Below are 19,099 nucleotides of genomic sequence, written 5' to 3'. Positions count from 1 at the left end.
CAGCAACATTTTTACAGTTGCCATTTCTACTGTCTTGGCCAAAACTGTCATGGTGGTATTAGCCTTCTTGGCCACAAAACCAGGGAATAATGTACAGAGATGGTTAGGGAAGAGCATGGCCAATTCTATCATCCTTTCTTGCTCTGGAGTCCAAGTTGTCCTTTGCAGCATCTGGTTGGGTACCTCTCCCCCATTCCCTGAGTCGGACATGTATTCAGAATCTGCTGAGGTCATCCTTCAATGTAATGAAGGCTCTCGTGCCATGTTCTATCTTGCCCTTGGCTATATGAGCTTCCTGGCTATCATCTGCTTCACAATGGCCTTCCTAGCCAGGAATCTACCTGGGGCCTTCAACGAAGCCAAGTTGATCACCTTCAGCATGATGGTCTTCTGTAGCGTCTGGATATCCTTTGTACCCACCTACCTGAGCACCAAGGGGAAATATATGGTAGCTGTGCAGGTCTTCTCCATGTTGGCTTCCAGCGCTAGCCTGTTGCTATTAATTTTTCTCCCCAAATGTTACATTATTTTCCTAAGACCAGATCTGAATACAAAAGAACATATGATGTCAAAATAAAATAGTAACTTAAATTTCGGTTATGTGGCAAATGGTTTTTGATACTTTAATGGTTTTTGATACTTTAATGTTTTTTAAATAAAATAATAAACACACCCATAAGTCATTTCTTTAAGTAGTAGAAATGGATTCCCAGTTATAATAAATGTGTTTTCCCCTTTCTTTTTGATGTTTTTTATTTTTTATAATACATTTTATTATAAAATGTATTATAAAAAATATAAAATACAAAGAGAAATTTTAAAAAGTAATAGAAAACTGGAGAGGAGGGGGAAAAGAGAAAATATCTTGTATAGAAGGAAAAGGAAAGAAAAAGACATCGACTTCCAACTCTCTTTAGCACAGTAGAAAATAACATAACCTCAATTTTTTATTTTTACACAACAGTATATGCTAGCCAGTTCTATAGCAAGAAACAGAGAAAACAAAATCAAAGTTTCATTTTCTTTTTTCATTGCAAGCACAAAATCCAGAAGCAATTTCCAAATAGAGTGCTTTCTTTTTGATGTTGAGTGCATGGGAAAGTGTGTGGGTGTACACGGATGCTGGGGTTAAGCGTGGGAGGATTTCCTTAAGATACATTTGAACCAGACAGGGACACCTTTCTGTTGAAGCACATTTTTTCTTATTGTTCTGCCGGGCAAAAGGATTGACCTGAAGAAGGGAAGATTCCCTCCTTTTGATTTTATGTAAATAGATGCAGACAAGGCTTTTTATGTACTAGATACAGTGTTTCCCAAACTTGTCCATTTTAAGGCATGTGGACTTCAACTCCCAGAATTCCACAGCCAGCAATGCTGGCTGTGGAATTCTGGGAGTTGAAGTCCACATGCCTTAAAATGGACAAGTTTGGGAAACACTGTACTAGAAGACCTACAAGGTCACTTCCAACTCTGTTATTCTATTCTGGTCTGTTCTGTTCTGTTCTGGTTCTTCTCTTTCACAAGATCCCCGAATGAAGCGGGTTTGTGCGTGGAAAAAAGTAGTCTTTGGGTGTTCATATTTTTGATTATTTCAATTCCTTCAGCAGGTTAGTATAGGTCTGAAGTCTCCACACACCAACATGGAGAAATACCAAGTTACGTTTTATGAGGTTAAAGCAAGTCCTTCTCCCCCCCCCCCCGCACCGCCCCCGGCCGCCCCGTTCTTAAGCACCGCCTGCACTCTGCAGAGAGCCCGCCAGGTGGCTCCCCCTGCACCACTATAAGAGCTGGCAGCCTCGCAGCTTCAACGAGCAACTGAGCATGCGTCTGCCCGTCTTGCCCGGCGGAAGCTCCTCTTCCTCCTGTGTCTGGGTTTTCGGAGGAACGGAAGGGAAGGGGTGACGTCACCGAAGGTCCGGCCTCCCTGCATTCCCTCGCCCGGACGCTTGCACGGAAGCTTCCCCGCCTTGCAAAGGAGAGCCATCCAGACGTGGCTCGGCAGTGAGCTTCTTCCCGTGCATAAGGGATCTCGCGCTGGAGGCGTGCGGGTGGAGAGGTGCGAAGTCTTCATCCAGGGTCGGAGTCCTGGAAAGGGTGGGGGGAAGCCCTAAGGACCCATGTTCCCCTGTCGCCCCATTGCATGCAGGGCAAGGCGAGTGGGTGGGGGGGTGGAAGAGGGTGAGAATCAAAGCTCCAGACTAGCCATGTTGCGCACACACACCCCGCAGGAATAAATTCAGGATCCCCACGAAGGCAGATGGGAATAAACTCGGCGTGGGGAGGAGGGGACTGGAAGGGGAACAGACAGAGGGACGGAAGGAGAGAGAGACGGAGGGAGGGAAAGAAGGAGAAAAAGAGGGACTGAAAGAGAAGAGGGGAGAGGGAGGGAAGGAGAGTGAGACAAGGAGAGGGATGGAAGGAGAGAGCAGGGAGGGAGGAGAGGAAGGAGAGAGTGGGACAGAAGGAGAGAGGGATGGAAGGAGAGAGCAGGAGAGAAAGGGAGGGAAGAAGAGTGAGACAAGGAGAGGGATGGAAGGAGAGAGCAGGAGGGAGAGGGAGGAAGGAGAGTGGGACAGAAGGAGAGAGGGATGGAAGGAGAGTGGGACAGAAGGAGAGAGGGATGGAAGGAGAGAGCAGGAGAGAAAGGGAGGGAAGGAGAGTGAGACAAGGAGAGGGATGGAAGGAGAGAGCAGGAGGGAGAGGGAGGAAGGAGAGTGGGACAGAAGGAGAGAGGGATGGAAGGAGAGTGGGACAGAAGGAGAGAGGGATGGAAGGAGAGAGCAGGAGAGAAAGGGAGGGAAGGAGAGTGAGACAAGGAGAGGGATGGAAGGAGAGAGCAGGAGGGAGAGGGAGGAAGGAGAGTGGGACAGAAGGAGAGAGGGATGGAAGGAGAGAGCAGGAGAGAAAGGGAGGGAAGGAGAGTGAGACAAGGAGAGGGATGGAAGGAGAGAGCAGGAGGGAGAGGGAGGAAGGAGAGTGGGACAGAAGGAGAGAGGGATGGAAGGAGAGAGCAGGAGAGAAAGGGAGGGAAGGAGAGTGAGACAAGGAGAGGGATGGAAGGAGAGAACAGGAGGGAGGGAGGAAGGAGAGTGGGACAGAAGGAGAGGGATGGAAGGAGAGTGGGACAGAAGGAGAGAGGGATGGAAGGAGAGAGCAGGAGGACAGAAGGAGAGAGGGATGGAAGGAGAGAGCAGGAGAGAAAGGGAGGGAAGGAGAGTGAGACAGCAGGAGGGAGAGGGAGGAAGGAGAGTGGGACAGAAGGAGAGAGGGATGGAAGGAGAGAGCAGGAGAGAAAGGGAGGGAAGGAGAGTGAGACAAGGAGAGGGAGGAAGGAGAGAGAGAGGGAGGAGGAAGGAGAGTGGGACAGAAGGAGAGAGGGATGGAAGGAGAGAGCAGGAGAGAAAGGGAGGGAAGGAGAGTGAGACAAGGAGAGGGATGGAAGGAGAGAACAGGAGGGAGGGAGGAAGGAGAGTGGGACAGAAGGAGAGGGATGGAAGGAGAGTGGGACAGAAGGAGAGAGGGATGGAAGGAGAGAGCAGGAGAGAAAGGGAGGGAAGGAGAGTGAGACAAGGAGAGGGATGGAAGGACAGAGTAGGAGGGAGAGGGAGGAAGGAGAATGGGACAGAAGGAGAGAGGGATGGAAGGAGTGGGACAGAAGGAGAGAGGAGGGAGAGGGAGGGAAGGAGAGTGAGACAAGGAGAGGGATGGAAGGAGAGAGCAGGAGGGAGAGGGAGGGAAGGAGAGAGCAAGAGGGAGGAGAGTGGGAGGGAAGGAGAGTGGGACAGAAGGAGGGAAGGAGAGGGAGGGAAGGAGAGGGAGGGAAGGAGAGAGCAGGAGAGGGAGGGAGGGAGGAGAGGAAGGAGAGAGTGGGACAGAAGGAGAGAGGGAGGGAAGGAGAGGAAAAAAAGAGAGGGGGGTGGGCATTGCAAATTTTCCATCTGGAAAGCGAGGAAGCTTTGTAGGGAAGCAGCTGGGGATGGACCTGGATTGCATTGTATGAATTCATCCGTGGTGGTTTGTCATCATGTGTTTTGGCTTTAATTGCATGTTTTTGCCTGCGTGTTCTGTGTGTGACAGAGAGAGAAAATGTCTCTGTGTTCACATAAGAAGGAAAGCTTGAAATTGTGCTGGATCCAAAGAGAAAGACTTCCTAAATCAGCCTTCCCCAACCTCGGCGACTCACAAATGTGTGGAGACTGCAACTCCCAGAATTCCCCAGTCAACTTAGCTGCTTGGGGAATTCTGGGAGCTGAGGTCCACACATTGTCAAGTTGTCAAGGATAGAGGCACCTATCCTCTTCTAGTGTTCCAGGTGTTTGATGAAGGCTGATCCTGAAGATCTTGCATTCTGCTCTCTTCCCCGATCATCAGACGCAACTGTGTAATGTGATCGGCACTTTTTTTTTTCAAATATGTATAAGAACCATCTCCTCTTGGTTCTTAATTTTCCTTTGGTAGTGCTAGCTATCCATAATCCTAAAATTTCTTTTTCATCTTAGATGAATGATCTGGAAATCTCTTTTGCTTTATTATTATCAATCAGAGTGCAACTCACGCAGGAGACCCTATACCAGGGGTAGGCAACCTTGGCTCTTTTATGACTCGTGGACTTCAACTCCCAGAATTCCTGAGCCAGCCAAGCTGGCTCAGGAATTCTGGGAGTTGAAGTCCACGAGTCATAAAAGAGCCAAGGTTGCCTACCCCTGCCCTAGACCATTTCAGACAGGTGGCTGTCCAGTCTTAAAAGCCTCCAGTGATAAAGCACCTACAACTTCTGAAGACAAACTCTTCCACTGGTTAATTGTTCTCACTCTTAGGAATGTAGAGATTCTCAGTCATCCAGGTCATAGTTATCCCAAAGATGCTTTTTCACAAGGCAACTGGGTTTTCTTGTTTTTCTTTGAAGTGATGAGAAGCAATACAAGAAAGTCCAGTTGCCTCTTGAAAAAGCACCTTTGGGATCGCTATTAGGAAGGTTCTCCTTAATTCCAGGTTGCTTCTCTCCTTGATTAGTTTCCATCCGTTGTTTCTTGTCCTACCTTCAGGTGCTTTGGAAAATAAGTTGACCCCCTCTTCTTTGTGGCAGTCCCTCAAATACTGGAATACTGATATCATATCCCCCCCCCCCCAGTCCTTCTTTTCTCTAGACTGGCCATACTCAATTCCTTATTAGTATCGTTATAATTATTATTACTCTGTTCTTTTGCATATACCCTGAGAGCTTCCGCACTGGAAACAAATTGCTTGTGTGTCTAATCCCATTTGGCAAAATAAAGTATTCTATTCTATTCCATTTCTCCTCATACAGGTACAAAAATAACTTGTGAACAAAGAGGGGATGAAGATGTTGTTGAGGCTTCTCCGGGGCTTCTGTACAATGTAGTTCCTAAGAAGAAAAGAGAGAACTGCAAGATTTCTTGGCTACGTTTGAAGTTGTGCTAGAGGACAGAGAAAATGGAGGAATGTCTAGTATGCGATAGAGATGGAAAAGGCCCTCCAGATGCTCATTCTAGGACCTGTAGGGATATCTGGGCAGAAACTGGGCAGGAGGTCCTAGAGGAGAAGACAATCAGTTCAGAGGTCCAGCGCAGGCTCTTTAGGAGTGTCCGGTACCAAGAGTCTAAGGGGCCCCGAGAAATTTGCAACCACCTTCACCACTTTTGCCGTCAGTGGCTACAGCCAGAAAGACACACTAAGGCTCAGATGTTGGATCTGGTGATCCTGGAGCAGCTCCTGGCCGTCCTGCCTCCAGACATGGAGAGATGGATCCGAGAGTGTGGAACAGAGACCAGCTCTCAGGCGGTGGCCCTGGCTGAAGGTTTCCTCCTGAGTCAGGTGGAAGAGCAGAAGAAGACAGAGATGCAGGTGAGCGAGACCTTCATTTTGAGACTTAAAAGGGGCGTGAATGTTACAAACAGTGTTTGAGTCTTTAAATATCTCCTCAACATAATATGAAGAGATGCTTAACACTGGTTCTTCTGCTGCTTGCTCCTTTCTTTCTACCTGCTACGTCCCTTCCAGAGGTCATTGTTGGACCATTTTCCTATTCTTCCTTTCTATTCCTACTGTGGACCAAGAATGTTGCAAAGTTGTGAGGAGATAACAACGTTCATTCCTCTGGGATGATATATTAATTTTGCAATAGTGGCGAATATCTGTAGCTCGGCTGTAGGATGAGGGTGAAGATTCGTTCTGCAAGCTTGTGGGTTGGTTTCCGAATGTTTCGTTACCAGGCTAGGTAACGTCTTCAGCGGAATTTAGGGGATATCGGTGTTGGTGTTCTTCTGTTTATAAGGGCTTCAGGTGTGGATGTGTCAAGTGAGGGTCTTGTGATGGGCCAGGTGTGAGTCATCAGTGAGACAATTGTGATGGGTCTTGTAATGGGGAGGTTACATTAGGTTAGGGCAGGGGTCGGCAACCTTAAACACTCAAAGAGCCACTTGGACCCGTTTCCCACAGAAAAGAAAAAATTGGGAGCCGCAAAACTTGCGTGCGTGTGCGTGCACAGGAGTGGGGGCTTGATTGAAGAGTTTAATTAAAAAGAAATAGAGGCTGTTGTGCATGAGTTCTCTCTCCCTCTCTCTGATCTTCTGCTCACCTGGCAAGCTGGCTTCACGCTGTTCTCCGACAAGCTGACACACATTCTTATTGCTGGCTCTCTCCTGCCCTTGGTCTATCAGTCCTTTTCCCCCACTAAGTAAGTAAAAGTGTGTGTGTGTGAGAGAGAGAGAGAGAGCTGCTTCCTGCAGAGACGCAGCAAAAGTAGGAGCCCCGCCCAATAAGCTTGTCAGAGAACAGTGTGAAGCAGAAGATCGGAAAGAGAGTGAGAAGGTGCCTCTCTCTGTCTCTCTCCGCAAATGACGGAGGAGGACTGGGAGCCGCAGTAGAAGGTTCAAACAGCCACATGTGGCTCCGGAGCCACGGGTTGCCGACCCATGGGTTAGAGCTTTGGTTCTCAACCTTTTTAATGCTGCGAACCCCAACCGGTCGTAAGTTGAGGACTACCCAATCGGTCGTAAGTCGAGGACTACCCACCCCGTCGTAAGTCGAGGACTTTCCCTGCCCGGGAGCACCGCGCATGCATGGTGCCGCCCCCTGCGCCGGCCAAGGCGTAGCTGGCAAGCAGCAGAGACGGCGAGGCCGACCACCAGCTGGCCCAGCCCAAGGGAGGTAAGGCACCCGCCAGGCCCCACACGCGCCAGCAACCCTCCCTGCGCCCGCTGGCCTCCCACCTCCCACCCCTGGCCCTCTTTTACTTACATTTTTAGTAGTTGCTCAGCAGGGAGGGGTGGAAACTTCCGGACAGCTTGCCTTCGCTGCAGACAACTTGCAGCACCGTTTGCAGAATGGGACTTTTGGCGGGCTCAGCAGGGCAGAGACAGCCTGGACAATTCCTATTGGCTTTTGAAAGCCAATAGAATTAGACTCTATTCAAGAGAGTCTATTCTATTGGCTTTCAAAAGCCAACAGAACAAAAGGGAGTAGCACAGCTAAGGAAAAGGGGGGAAAATGGTGGACTGCATTGTTTGGCGACCCCCGTGAAATGGTCGTTTAACCCCAAATGGGGTTGCGACCCACAGGTTGAGAACCGCTGGGTTAGAGTCATTGGGAGGAGAACTGGTGGGAGAGGGAGGAGGGATTGTGTGGCTTGGTTGAGGGTTGGTGCTGTCTCTGGTGGGCTATGTGGTTGATTTGGATCCTGAGGGGTTCGTAGGCTGATTGTAGTTTGACGTGTCTATTGCTTGTGGAGTGCCAGGCTTCGATGAACTCACGAATGTGGCGGGTGGTAGTGTGGCCGATGATTTTAGTGTTGCTTCAGTCGAACTGGTGTTGTTTCTTGTCGATGTGGGTCGAGATTAAGGATTTGGGATCACGGTGCTTGACTACCAGCCAGTGTTTGTGGATCCTTATTTGATTGTGGATTTTTATTTGATATAGTAATTCTCCATTCTTTCCACCTGCTACTTTCCTTCCAGGAGTCATTCTTGGACATGGTCCCTGATCATTCCAAGAGAATGCAAGATCCATCAAATTGCTCTCCGAAGCACCTTTCTAGAATGTTCGCCGAGGAAGTTCAACATCAGGACACTTCACTGGGTAAGAATGGATTCCTTCCAAGCCATGTGAAATTCCACGGAAATTCCTCTCATTGTCTGAATCTCCTCATCCATTATTTCACTTTAAAAAACTCTTCTTCCACCATTTTTATCTTGTTTACAGAAGATGGAATAGTTCCACTGATATTTCTAGGATCACCTCCGTGTACTGGTGGAGCTGGAAAAGTAACTGAATCAGCTGTTCAGGTAGGAGGAGAAGCTTCAGAGAAGCTACAAAGAGCCATTTTGAGGCCTCCTGATTGGTTGTGGGGTTGACGTATGATATTGTTGCTTCTACACAACATGGAAAGAGGAAATGTGAATTCAGCCCTTGACCAGTTACCTTCAACTTAGCTTATTCCCCTTCTGGTCAAGGTTCAATTGCCCTATTTTCTGTTGGGAAGCATGTTGTGTACCTACTGACAGCATTCCACCAAACCCCTAGATCCTTAAATCTAGAGATGTAGACTCTAGAAAGAGTACAGAGAAGATCAACAAAGATGATTAGAGGTCTGGAGGCTAAAACATATAAGGAACGGTTGCTGGAATTCGGTATGTCTAGTTTAAGGAAGAGAAGGACGAGGGGGGACATGATAGCACTGTTCCAATATCTCAAGGGCTGCCCCAAAGAAGAGGGAGTCAAGCTATTTTCCAAAGCCCCTGAGGGCAGAACAAGAAGCAATGGATGGAAACTAATCTAGGAGAGAAGCAACTTAGAACTAAGGAGAAACTTCCTGACAGTTAGAAGAATTAACCAGTGGAACAACCTGCCTCCAGATGCGGTGAATGCTCCAACACTGGAAGTTTTTAAGAAGAGACTGGACAGCCATTTGTCCAAATGGTATAGGGCAGGGGTAGGCAACCTCGGCTCTTTTATGACGCATGGATTTCAACTCCCAGAATTCCTGAGTCAGTTATGCTGACTCAGGAATTCTGGGAGTTGAAGTCCATAAGTCATAAAAGAGCCGAGGTTGCCTACCCCTGGTATAGGGTTTCCTGCCTGAGCAGGGGGTTGGACTAGATGACCTCCAAGGTCCCTTCCAACTTTATTATTATTATTATCCCTACAGTATATGCTGCCTGCAGAATTCTCAGAGTTAAAAGTCCATATGACTATAGCTCTGCTCTAGATGCTACCTAGGCAGTTTCATGTAGCTGTTGAGTGGGGAGAGAGTTAATCCCAGGTAACATAACACACAGCCTGCCTGTGATGCATGTATTGAAAAGGTTTGATTTTTTTTTTCTCCCTTACCCCACAAGTGCCCCTGTTACCCTGTTCGACTGTAATGCACATCTTTGCTTTTGATTTTGAAATTCTTCATTTAATGTCTTTGGTCTTGCTCCTTAATGTTTTTATTTTGTTTTAATTTGGTTCCGGAAATTTTTGCCATAGATTCCTTGTTCTGTTCCCCCCCACCCCCAGTATTTCAATCATTTCTATACAGTTTATTTTATTTGCTGCTAGCTTTGAGGGCATTACTTAAATTTATCACTTAATATTATATTGTAAAAGAGCGGTGTGTTGGCCTAGTGGTGAAGATGCTCGCCTCCCACTCAGAAGGTTAAGAGTTCAATACTGTCAAGCCCTACGGGGCTTGCCATTCGCCGGTGGGGGGAACATAGGAGACGACTCACCACCGCCGTTCCAGGCTGCTGCTCTACACAGTACCTCCCATCAGCCGGTGGCCGCACAACACGGGCCCCGAACGCTGTGGAAACCGGGGCCGGAAGCTCTGCCAGTCAGCTGGGCGGAGGTCGAGCCTAGATGCCTCGCTGATCAGCTGGACGTCGGGGGCCAGCAGGGCGGCAAGGGGAGTGAGCCGGGTGAAGAATTGCCACAGGGACTGCTCTCCATGGAGAGCTGTGAGGCACAAATAGACTCACCATTGCCAAAGGAGCTGGAACACGATGCAGCAACAAGTGGCTCTATCTTGATCAGCCAGAAGGCGGAACAGAGGGGCGGGATTCAGCAGGAGGAGGGCCTGGGTCAGACGTATGGACTTTTAAAGGCAGCCAGGCAGATGGTGGTTTCTGGGTGGAGGGTGGGATTTGGGGTGTGGCACTGTTATAAGAAGCACTGAGAGCAAACCACTCCTAGATCCAATCTAGCCGGACCTAGATTAACAAATACTAGGTAGCAGCAGTTGTTTCTCTCTTAGGGGACAAAGAAAAATATCTGCTGTGAACTCCATGTAGGCGTCAGGAAGGGGATCCGGCTAGTAAATGTTCAGCTCCATCCAGTCACCCCCACTCTACTCCAAATTAAAAGTCTAGAGCAGTGATGGTGAACCTGTTAGAGACCGAGTGCCCAAAAACTGTCCTGCTCTGCCCCACCCCCAACTACCCACAGGGCCACCCACCGCCTCCATGGCCTGCCGCAGGAGATCGCCCAGGCTGTCCTGCAATGTCGTGGCCATGCCATCCACCCACGCCCCGCAGCATCATTTGCACATGACGGAGCGTGATGGCAGAGTCTTGTCCTTGCTGCCCAGCTGCCATGTTCTTGGCTGCGCTGCTCCGTGCGGGCCGTGTCCAGGGGCGACTCCTCCGGGGCGGCTACTGGTGAGAAGGGGGCCACAGGGGAGGTGGGGCTGGAGCGATGGCATGTGTGCCCTCTGAGTGCCGTCTCTGGCACGCGTGCCATAGCTTTTCCACCACTGGTCTAGAGCAAACATGTCAAACTCGTGACGTTGCACAACGTATTGGAACTTTTTCCCCATTGCCAGCAATGGGGTAGGTGTGGTTTCATCGTGACACATCCGGCCTGCGGGCCAGCAGTTTGACACCCCTGGTCTAGACAGTCCTAAGAAAAAAAACTATATAGTAAAATGTTTATTGTATAATATATATTATATTGTTTGTGACCATAATGAAGATTGATTTGATTTTTGATCTGATACATAAACGAGTGCCCTGAAGATATTTTTTTTTCTCAAGTCTAATCGGGATAAAGACTTCAGAATAAGTATATGAGCATAAAATTCCTTTCTTTTATATCTAATTGATTTGAGCATTTCTTGCATCTTCACCTAAAATGTCACACAGAAATCTTGCAACACATCCTTCAGCAACTCGAAATTGTTGTAAGCCGCCTAGAGTCCTGCATTTGAGATGGCTGTCTGCATATATCAAAATAGTGAACAACCAGGAAAAGGGGAAACCACTGAGAATTTGGAAGGGATCCGGAGTAACTTAATTAATTTTTTTCCCTGAACATCACTGAAAGGTCACTGAAATTAGTTTTGTGTTGGGATAAATTAAAAGCAGAAAAGAGAAAAAAGAAAGCAAAAAAATTGCAAAAAGAACTAAGTTTCCGATTTCCTTTAGAACAAATTTAAGCACAACTACAAAGTTATCTCTTATTCTAATGAGATAACTGATCAGAGTTCATTCTTTTCTAATATCCAGGTTTTTTTTTCTAATCATCAAAACCACAAACCATAAGAGCACTTTTTTCCACTTCATACAAAAAATAAGGAGTTTCCAGCCAGCCGTAAACACGGGTTCTTTTTATTCTAATCAGGCAAGTGAATTTAGCCATCTTCACAAGTCCCATCATTTTCACCACCAATGTTTCTTAGCCTTGCCACAAATGTTTCATCAGATCCATGCCATTTTTACATATAATATTTTGCATCCTTCAGAAACAGCCATGTGTACATGTCTGCTTTAAAAACCGGTCCACAAAGGGAGAGAACTGGCAGGTAATTCCTTGAGCTGTTGGTTAACGTGTCCCTGTTTTTCCTTGTTCAGGGGAGTTTTGTGTCCTTTGAGGAAGTGGCGGTGCATTTTTCTGAGGAGGAATGGTCTCAGCTGGACAACCACCAAAAAGCCCTCCATAAACAAGTCATGCAGGAGAATTCCCAGAATATGGCCTTTCTGGGTAAGGACTTCTGCTGGGCCCTTAGAGGAGACATTTTTTTGATGGCATGAAATTGGCTATTTCTGGTTAAAAGGCACCTTTACTTCTAGAGGATCTAGACCAGTGGTTCTCAACCTTTTTAATGCCGCGACCCCCAACCGGTCGTAAGTCAAGGACTACTCAACCGGTCGTAAGTCGAAGACTACTCAAGTGCTGCAGCACCGTTTGCAGAATGGGACTTTTGGCGGGCTCAGCAGGGCAGACACAGCCTGGACAATTCTGATTGGCTTTTGAAAGCCAATAGAATTAGACTCTATTCAAGAGAATCTATTCTATTGGCTTTCAAAAGCCAATAGAATAAAAGGGAGTAGCACAGCTAAGGAAAAGGGGGGAAAAAATGGCGGACCGTGTTGTTTAGCGACCCCCGTGAAATGGTCGTTCGACCCCAAATGGGGTCCCGACCCACAGGTTGAGAACCACTGATCTAGACAGTGCGCAGAGAAAAGCAACAAAGATGATTGGGGACTGGAGGCTAAAACGTTGTTGTTGTTAATAATAATAATAATAATAATAATACTGTTGGAAGGGACCTTGGAGGTCATCTAGTCCAACCCCCTGCTCAGGCAGGAAACCCTATACCCATGGTGGCGAACCTATGGCACGTGTGCCACAGATGGCACGCAGAGCCCTCTCTGTGGGCACGCACTCCGTGACCCCAATCCTAGGCCTTCACCTGGGTTTTATAAAACCTTTTCGCTTTAAGCCTCCGCCGCCATGTGCAAAGAAAAAAAAGGTTCAATCGATCAATTTCAATTTCTCGCGGGAAAAAAAAGATCTTGCAAAGTTGGAATTGATTGATTGAACTTTTTAGTCCCACCCTATCTGCCATTACTGGCACAGCCACGCCCATCCAATGGGCCACGCCCACCCAACACCCGATGATACATAAGTGGGTTTCGGGTTGCGGTTTGAGCACTCGGTCTCTAAAAAGTTCGCCATCACTACCCTATACCATTTCAGACAATTGACTGTCCAGTCTCTTCTTAAAAACTTCAAGTGTTGGAGCATTCACAGCTTCTGGAGGCAGGTTGTTCCACTGGTTAATTGTTCTAACGGTCAGGAAGTTTCTCCTTAGTTCTAGGTTGCTTCTCTCTTTGGTTAGTTATCATCCGTTGCTTCTTATCCTGCCTTCAGGCGCTTTGGAGAATAGCTTGAACTCCTCCTTCTTTGTGGAACCTGATAGTTGTGTTCTTTTCTTCTTTCCAAAACCTTTGTAGATCTACCATCCCCTGGGCATTGGTTCATATTTTTTTGAACCTGTTTTTGTCAACCTTCTGGCTAGCAAATCCAACATCAAGAAAACCCTACAGCTTGAGTTGCCATAAAAGATGAATTGAATACGCATCCCAGTACTGAAGAAGCAAAATCAACTCTGGTTTTCCCATGCGAAAATCTGATTAGTTAACAATAGCTTTCCATAACCCTCACTCACCAAGTGTTCACATTGGCCAATCACGCTTCTTTGGTTTGTTTTGGGAACGGTCTACTTCTCCGTCCAGACACCTGCTTTTGTGACCTTGGCTCTCATGGTCCATAGACAGCTTCTCAAAACTCCCATTTCTTTCCCAGGCTTCCCCACCCCCTTCTTTCTATGGCAAGTTGAGTAGAGACAAAGGTTAGCAAGCATCTTAGAAATTCAACCTTGACAGTTTTAATTGATCCCGATTGTTCTAATATTTTTATATATGATTAATTTTTTTTTCTCTGCAACTGTGCCCGTGTGGTAAGAGGAGATTCCGAAGCAGGTGAAAGATAGGCCAGGAACAAAAGCAAAGGATGGGACAGCCTTACTATCTGCTCTCTGGATACCCCATGGTTCCTCAATCTTCTATATGAACTCTGCTGAGAATTCATAGCAATATAACAAGGAAGGAGAATTGATTAATGAAGGCGGGGAAATGTAACAACATTGATATGGTTTTGGTTTAAAATCAGTAGAACTGTGGAGTCTTTGGTGCTTTCTGAGTTTTGGTTGCAGATGTTTCATTACCCAACTAAGTAACAAGATCAGAGCTAATTATCTAGTTGAGTAATAAACATATGCAACAAACTACTAACCTTAGAGAGTACCAATGACACCACAGTTCAACCCTGTGGTGCATAGATTCCATCCACTAAAATCAATGGATCCTTTGAAGAATTGGAGAAACACTGGAAGTTTTTAAGAAGAGACTGGACAGCCATTTGTCTGAAATGGTGTAGGGTTTCCTGCCTGAGCAGGGGGTTGGACTAGATGACCTCCAAGGTCCCTTCCAACTTTACTACTACTATTATTATAAGTCTTCTATTTCTTATAAAAAAGGAACCATGCATTTCCACATTATAAATTTTCACTTACGAACTTGATGATAATTTATATCAAAATTCAGAGTTCAATAAACTTTAGACTATCTTTTATATTGATCAACATGACAGACTTTCAAAATGCTGCTTATGTCAACCTTCCATTCAGATGTTTAGAATCGCTTGTTATTCCTTAACCTTTACTTCTTTGTACCTCAGCACAACTTACTTTTTTGTTTTCTTGTAAGGAGCGTATGGCCAGCAGAATGAGACTTGCGAGATAACACTGCAGACAACTTGGCCCAGGAGGGAAGCAGAAAAAATGGCAATTCAGATGGAAACAAAAAGTGGCCTAGGAAATGTATCAAAAAATGGAAATAAGGAAAGCTTAGTCTCCCAGCCTGTTTGGAGTAGAAATGATTTTGCTGCTCTGGAAAGTCAAACCGGAAAAAACCCCAAAGAGTGTTTGGAGAACATAGTGAAAAAAATCAGGGCGAAATCAGATATAAAAAACTATTACCAAACTCATTCTACAGAACAATATGGATACAAGGAGGATTACAAGGGGACCTTTATTCTTCCCTTACCTGAAAAGGGCACTATGGGAGATAAACCCTATAAGTGCACGCAATGTGGAAAGAATTTCAAATGGAATTGTCTGCTTATTTCCCACAAAAGGAACCACACAGGCGAGAAACCATACAAATGCATGGAGTGTGGGAAAAGCTTCAACAAGAACTGTTTCCTTATATACCATAAAAGGATCCATACGGGAGAGAAACCCTATAAATGCATGGAGTGTGAAAAGACCTTCAGTCGGAGGAGCTCGCTTACTCTCCATAAAAAGATCCATACGGGAGAGAAACCCTATAAATGTACGGAATGCGGACAGATGTTTAGAAAGAGGAACCACCTTATTTCCCATAAAAGAATCCATACTGGGGAGAAACCCTACAAGTGCATGGAGTGTGGAGAAAGCTTCCAGGAAATTAGGTCTCTTACTTCTCATAAGAGGATCCACGCCGGAGAGAAACTCTATAAACGCACGGAGGACGACAAAAGCTTTCATCAAAGCAGTCAATTGATCTCCCATAAAAGGATTTACTCAGGGGAGAAACCGTACATATGTACAGAGTGTGGAAAGAGCTTCAGTAAGAGAGCTCACCTTGTTTCCCATAAAACAATTCACACAGGGGAGAAACCATACAAATGCATGGAGTGTGGGAAAGGGTTCAGCCAGAAGAGTTACCTTACGTCCCATAAAAGGATCCATACAGGGGAGAAACCCTACAAATGCACCGAGTGTGAGAAGACCTTCAGTTGGAACTGTAGCCTTATTTCTCATAAAAGAACCCACACAGGTGAGAAACCGTACAAATGCACAGAGTGTGGGAAAAGCTTCAGCAAACACAATTCCCTTGCATGCCATAAAAGGATCCATACTGGAGAGAAACCCTATAAATGCACGGAGTGTGAAAAGACCTTCAGTCGGAGCAGCAATCTTATTTCCCACAAAAGGATCCACACTGGAGAGAAACCCTACAAATGCATGGAGTGCGGGAAGAGCTTTAGCGAGAACAGGTCCCTTAAAATTCATATGAGGATCCATGCAGGAGAGAAGCCTTATAAACGCACGGAGTATGGAAAGACTTTTACTCAAAGCTCTACACTCATTTCTGTCCCACAGACGACAGAAGGCTACCCAGGTCTTGAATATGGAACGAGTTTCTGGTGGAATAGTCATCTTACATTCGATAAAAAAATCCACACCGGGGAGAAACCGTATCAGGGTAGTGAATATGGGAAAATATTTGAACAAAGCAGCTCACTTATTTCCCAGCAAAGTATCCACACTGGAGAAATGTTTGGAATGTGGGAAGAACTTCAGATGGAGCACTCAGCTTACTTCCCATAAAAGGATCCATTCTGGCATGTGGAAAGAGCTGCAGTCAGGGAAGTCATTTCATTTCTCACAAAACAATCCACACGGGAAAAAGCTGAAAGAACTTCTGTGAAAACGGGACTCTTAGTATTCACAAAAGGATTCACATGGGGGGAAACATTACAAATGCCTGGAATGTGGAAAGACTTTCCGTAAAAATAGGTCCCTAACTTCCCATAAAAAGGACCCACACGGAGAAACACTACAAATGCGTGGAGTGGGAAGAGCTTCGGGAGTAGTCGTAACCTTAATTGACATAACAAGATCCACTCGGGAGAGAACCCATATAAGTGCATGAAGTATGGAAAGAGATTCCACCAGGAGAAGGATCCACTTGGGTACTAATCCATAGAAATACTAGATTTATTCGCTTCGGTTCATACATACTCGGTCTTAAAACCTTGAAGAGCTTGTGCTTCTAAGTTTCTTGTGAGTTTCTGTCTTTTTGAAGCACAGGAGAGTAAAGATTAAAGAGTTGAGTATTGAGATATTACAAATAATCGAGCATGAGAAAAAGAGACATTTGGAAATCCATGGGAGCCAACACAAATAAAATAACATAAAAGCAGAAAAAACAGCCCTCACTCCTGAATGGGGGAGGAGTTTCTTCTGATCAAATAGACCATAAACTGGATATCAGTCACTGATTGTCAACATTTCTATAAAAGAATGAAGCATACATTAGTTTTACAGATGATAGGATAGGACAAAATAGGATAGGATAGGCTTTATTGTCACTTTTTTTGTGAACACATGCACACATTAAAAAATGAAATGCTGATGCCTGTTTTTTTATATATATATTTGTTTTCTGAGGTTTCCGTGGGTGTTTGTATGTAGGTCTTTGGTTATTCGGGTTTTCTCCCGCGTAAAATTGGAAGTGTCTTGGCGACGTTTCGACGAAGTCTCATTCGTCATCTTCAGGCTGCTGCTTTCAGCTTTCAGCAATTGCTTCTAGGAGCACGAAGCTGAAAGCACCAGCCTGAAGATGACGAATGAGACTTCGTCGAAACGTCGCCAAGACACTTCCAATTTTACGCGGGAGAAAACCCGAATAACCAAAGACAGACACAGACATATAGACAGACAGACAGACATACATACATACATACATACATATATATATATAAACACACACACACACATCTGTATATTAATCATAGTCTATTTTGAATACATAGCAGAAAAAAGAGTCTTGGGAGTTAACAAGGTTGATACTATATGGTGGGAGATCCCTGTAAGACAGTTGTCCAGCCTTGGCAACTTTTAAGATTTGTGGACCTCCAACTCCCAGAATTCCTCAGCCAACATGGCTGAGAGTTGAAGTCTACAGGTCTTAAAATTGCCAAGATTGGACACCCCTGCTGTAACCCAAATACAGAATACAAAAGAATCTGGATAGATGATTGTTTCTCAGCTTTGGCAACTTTTAAGATCAGTGGACTTCAACTCCAATGGAAGAGACTCCTTTGGGGGATGTGTATAAACAAGGTTGGATGACCATCTCTCTAGGATCCCTGCACAGGAGGTTGGAGTAGATGATTAAGGAGAAACTTACAGGTAGTTCTTGGCATACAAGAGTTCATTTAGGGACCGTTGAAAGTTACAACCCACTGAAAAAAGTGACTTGTGACCAGTGGTGGGATTCAGCCAGTTTGCACCACTTCGGCAGAACTAGTAGTTAATTTTTTGTTGCCCAGGTCCAGAATGGACTTCCGGAAGCGGCATCCATACAGAGAACCGCTTGTTCACATATTTGAATCCCACCACTGCTTGTGACTTTTTCATTGACCATCGCAGCATCCCCACGGTCACATGATCAAAATTCAGACATTTGGCAGCTGACTCATTTATGACGGTTGCAGTGTCCTGGGGTCACGTGATCCCCTTTTGTGACCTGACAAGCAAAGTCAATGGGGAAGCCAGATTCACTTTACAACTGTGTTACTAACTTAACAACTGCAGTGATTCACTTAACAATGGTGGCAAGAAAGGTCGTAAAGTGGGACAAAACTCAACTCTCGGTCCACAACAGAAATGTTGGACTCAATTTTGATCGTAGGTCAAGGACTGTCTGTATTGGGAGCTAAATTGGAAGGTAAACCCTGGTTTGTTAGCCAGTGCAGCAGTACTACAAAAACCCATGTTGCAAGTATTGCAAAGTTTATCCTACATGGCCCTCAGCACAGAGACACTGAGATGGTTGTAAATGCGAGAACCAGTTGCAGAGTTACTTTTTCAGCACTTTTGTGACCAAATAGGGCAGTTGATAAGTGAGGACTAGGTGGATAAAAAGAAAGGGGGGGAGGAATTAAAGGAAGCAATCAAAACGACTTAGACCTTATATTTCTTTTTATCCCAAGAAAGAAGGAAGAGGTGCTAAGGCAGTGGTTCTCAACCTTTTTAATGCAGCGACCCCCCACAACCGGTCATTAGTCGAGGACTATTCAACCGGTCGTAAGTCGAGGACTACTCAACCAGACATAAGTCGAGGACTACTCAACTGGTGCAGCACCATTTGCAGAATGGGACTTTTGGCGGGCTCAGCAGGGTAGAGACAGCCTGGACAATTCCTATTGGCTTTTGAAAGCCAATAGAATTAGACTCTATTCAAGAGAGTCTATTCTATTGGCTTTCAAAACCCAATAGAATAAAAGGGAGTAGCACAGTTAAGGAAAAGGGGGGGAAAATGGCGTACATAAACTGACATTTCTGAGGTAAAACTTTGGAGCTGTGTCGCATGGAGTCCTTTACCCACTTCAAGACTTTTTCTTGAAAGAAGGAGGAGGAGGAGGAGGAGGAGGAGGAGGAGGAGGAGGAGGAGGAGGAGGAGGAGAAGGAGAAGGAGAAGGAGAA

The 19,099-nt window shown here is 45.8% G+C and overlaps 1 protein-coding gene across 1 annotated transcript in view; it reads left to right on the top strand.

The window, feature by feature from the left end:
• Positions 1 to 1,876: 1,876 nt before the first annotated feature.
• Positions 1,877 to 19,099, top strand: part of LOC120310155 (zinc finger protein 208-like) — a 50,938-nt gene continuing 33,715 nt past the window's right edge. Inside the window, exons 1-7 of the mRNA XM_039348255.1 lie at positions 1,877 to 2,056; positions 5,309 to 5,865; positions 7,977 to 8,097; positions 8,221 to 8,303; positions 11,850 to 11,979; positions 14,550 to 16,201; positions 16,332 to 16,460. Coding sequence (XP_039204189.1) covers positions 5,455 to 5,865; positions 7,977 to 8,097; positions 8,221 to 8,303; positions 11,850 to 11,979; positions 14,550 to 16,201; positions 16,332 to 16,460 — 2,526 coding nt within the window. The 5' untranslated portion in view covers positions 1,877 to 2,056; positions 5,309 to 5,454. The remainder of the gene's footprint in view (positions 2,057 to 5,308; positions 5,866 to 7,976; positions 8,098 to 8,220; positions 8,304 to 11,849; positions 11,980 to 14,549; positions 16,202 to 16,331; positions 16,461 to 19,099) is intronic.

Source organism: Crotalus tigris, unplaced genomic scaffold (assembly GCF_016545835.1).
Source record: "Crotalus tigris isolate CLP2741 ecotype Arizona unplaced genomic scaffold, ASM1654583v1 scf7180000018127.1262416, whole genome shotgun sequence".
Taxonomy (NCBI): Eukaryota; Metazoa; Chordata; class Lepidosauria; order Squamata; family Viperidae; genus Crotalus; species Crotalus tigris.
Note: the sequence above shows the minus strand (reverse complement) of the source record. Positions and strands in the feature narration are given on the sequence as shown.